Here is a 3304-nt window from a genome sequence, read left to right as displayed (position 1 = left end):
CTTAACCTACCTCGCAGGGCTGTTGTGAAGATACAGTGAAGGAGGGGAGAATGTTATGGGTCCCTTTGGGCCCCCGTCGGGAAGAACAGTGGGTTATAAATGAAGTAAAATAAAGATGCTCTGTCTTCTTGGTGCTTGCGGGGGCCAACAGTGGGAGGGCTTCTAATGTCCTGGCCCCACTGGTGGACCTCCTGATGGCACCTGGTATTTTTGTCCACTGTGTGACAGAGTGTTGGACTAGATGGGCCTTTGGCCTGATCCAACATTGGCGTCTCTTATGTTCTTATGCTCTTAAATAAAACTTGTCTTAATCATTCTGGTGGAAGATCAAGATGGGTAGCCATGTTAGTCTAGCATTAGAAAAGGGCAAGAGTCCAGGAGCACCTTTAACAAAATTTGTGGCAGGGCAGGAGCTTTCGTGAGTCACTGCTCACTTCTTCAGATACAGCGAGAATCGGACTCCATCCTATATATATATATTTTTAAAGTGGAGTGATTTCAGATGCTGAATGGCATTAGCAGGCATCTGGATGGCCACTGTGTGAAACAGGATTCTGGACTAGATGGGCCACTGGTCTGATCCAGCAGGGCTCTTCTTTTGTTCTTATTCAGATGGGCATTGTCTCTCGACCTGGAGGTTCCACTGAGTCCATTGTGCCTGCTGATGGGCCTGTCGTTTCACGAGTTTGTATAATCCCCTCTTAAATCCAACCAACCTAGTAGGCACCACTGCATCCCATCGCAGTGAGTTCCGCAAGCTTAATTACTTCTAGTTTAGAAAGAGGCGTCGGAGATGCACTGTGTATTTCCTTTGCCGGGGCCCGAGGAAAATCACCTAGTTCTCCCTATCACTTTTAAACGTCTGTTTTTACAGGTCGGACACGGAGGCAGAGTTGCAGCTGGTCATGCAGCTGGCCAAGGAAGCTGGAGCTTTCGACGCTGTGAAGTGCACCCACTGGGCCGAGGGGGGGAAAGGAGCCGTGGCGCTGGCGGAAGCGGTACAGCGTGCGTCACAGGCCCCAAGTAACTTCAGATTCTTGTATGATGTGGAGGTGAGAGTCTGTACTTCAGTCTGTTTGGCTGTTTCTTTTGAAGTCATCATTTGGCTAGGAGATAAATGTATGAGGGAGCAAAGGGAGCGTTGTCGGGTTGGTGGCAGCTCTGGCACTGAACATTCGCCCCCTGTGCCAAGCTGTGTTGGTCCGCAGTTAGATTCCAGTCCAGTGGCACCTTAGGGACCAGTAAAGAGTTTCAGGATATAAAGGGAGGGGCCATGGCTTAGTGGTAGAGCCTCTGCTTGGCATGCAGAAGGTCCCAGGTTCAATTTCCTGGCATTTCCAGTTAAAGAAGAAGAAGACCTGTCGAGATTTCTACCCCGCCCTTCACTCAGAGTCTCAGAGCAGCTTACAAACTCCTTTCCGTTCCCCTCCCCACAACAGACACCCTGTGAGGTGGGTGGGGCTGAGAGAACTCTGACAGAAACTGCTCTTTTTCAAGAACAGCTCTGACAGAACTATGGCTTGCCCAAGATCATGTAGCCAGGTGCAAGTGGAGGAGTGGGGAATCAAACCACGGTCTCCCAGATTAGAGTCCGCGCACTTAACCATGACGCCAAACTGGATCAGGTAGGAGGTGATGTGAAAGCCCTCCGCCTGAAACCCTGGAGAGCCACTGCCAGTCTTAGTGGATAATACTGATTTTAATGGACCAAAGGTCTAATTCAGTATAAAGCATCTCCATGTGTTCAAGCTTTCAAGAGTAAAAGTTCCCTTCATCAGACACGAGCAGAAAGTGAGATCTGAGTCCTTTTATCCTAGTCAGAAGGGGTTTGTGTGTGTGTATACACAAACATACATAACTGGGATATCCCATTTATTTCTGTGCTTGTAGAACTAGAAGAAGAAGAGAAGAGATTGGATTTATACCCCGCCCTTCACTACCCAGAGGAGTCTCAAAGCGGCTTACAAACTCCTTCCCCTCCCCACAACAGACACCCTGTGAGGCAGGTGGAGCTGAGAGAGCTCTTGATAGAAACGGCTCTTTTTCAAGAACAGCTCTCATCAGAACTACAGCTTGCCCAAGGTCATCCAGCCAGGTGCAAGTGGAGGAGTGGGGGAATCAAACCCGGTTCTCCCAGATTAGAGTCCGCGCACTTAACCGCTACACCAAACTGGCTCTCCTGGGGAAAATCCTAGCTTAAGTGGATGAGGGAGAGCAGTAGGAGGGGCTGCGGTTCAGTGGGGCCATGTGGCTTTGCAAGTAGGTTTTTCAGGCAGCGGGTCCCAGGTTCGGTCCCTGGCATTTCCATGCAAAAAGTGGGTAACAGCCAGGATCCGGGAAAAGACCTTCTCTGCTCAAAGTGAATCAGAATCCCTCCCAATCAGAGTAGATTATACTGAACTAGATGGACTAAGGCGAGCCCGATCGCATCAGCTCTCGGAAGCTAAGCAGAGTCAGCCCTGGTTAGTCCTTGGATGGGAGACCCCCAAGGAAGTCCAGGGTTGCTGTGCAGAGGCAGGCAATGGCAAACCACCTCTCTTTTGCCTTGAAAACCCTGCAGGGTGGCCATAAATGAGCTGCAACTCGACAGCCCTTTTCAGACACAGAGCTGGACCAACAGCCTACCGTTCTGTAATAGAAAGCATATAGCAAGTGTTCAGGGGCTCAGGGGCTTCACTGCCAGGGTAAAAAAAAAAATTAATGGGCCCTTGTTTTCAGCATTAACTGTATCCCTGCCCGACACACAGAGAGTTTCCCTGAGACCAAATCTAATTCAAACTTTCATGTCGGCATTATAATTGAATCACTCTCTAATGTCCTTGGAATAATGCAGAGTCATTTGTCCCGAATATGCCAGATCTGATTGCCGTGTCCGGAGCGACAGGAAAGAATACAGATAAACGCTAGGGCTTGATGGATGATTTAAAGAGTATACTGGGGTCCCCCCACGGGCAACACCTTTCTGAGCGCCCACCAAGCACCAAGCCAGTTTGGTGTCGTGGTTAAGTGTGCGGACTCCAATCTGGGAGAACCAGGTTTGATTCCCCACTCCTCCACTTGCACCTGCTGGATGACCTTGGGCAAGCCATAGTTCTGTCAGAGCTGTTCTCTCAAGAGCAGTCCTCGAAAGAGCCTTCTCAACCCCACCTGCCTCACAGGGTGTCTGTTGTGGGGAGGGGAAGGGAAAGGAGTTTGTAAGCCGCTCTGAGACACCTTCGGGTAGTGAAGGGTGGGGTATAAATCCAATCTCTTCTTCTTCTTTTACCTCACAGGGTGTCTGTTGTGGGGAGGGGAAGGGGAAGGA

General features: G+C 50.0%; 1 protein-coding gene across 1 annotated transcript in view; it reads left to right on the top strand.

Annotated features, from left to right (window-relative positions):
• Positions 1-874: 874 nt before the first annotated feature.
• The window catches only part of LOC107107643 (C-1-tetrahydrofolate synthase, cytoplasmic-like), a gene marked incomplete at its 5' end in the record, with an annotated part of 27364 nt that continues 24934 nt past the window's right edge, over positions 875-3304 (top strand). The window contains one exon of the mRNA XM_015407944.1: positions 875-1052. Within this exon, the coding sequence (XP_015263430.1) occupies positions 875-1052 (178 nt within the window). The remainder of the gene's footprint in view (positions 1053-3304) is intronic.

Source organism: Gekko japonicus, unplaced genomic scaffold (assembly GCF_001447785.1).
Source record: "Gekko japonicus isolate JY-2015 unplaced genomic scaffold, Gekko_japonicus_V1.1 scaffold6006, whole genome shotgun sequence".
Classification (NCBI taxonomy): domain Eukaryota; kingdom Metazoa; phylum Chordata; class Lepidosauria; order Squamata; family Gekkonidae; genus Gekko; species Gekko japonicus.
This window is presented reverse-complemented; position numbering and strand designations above follow the sequence as displayed.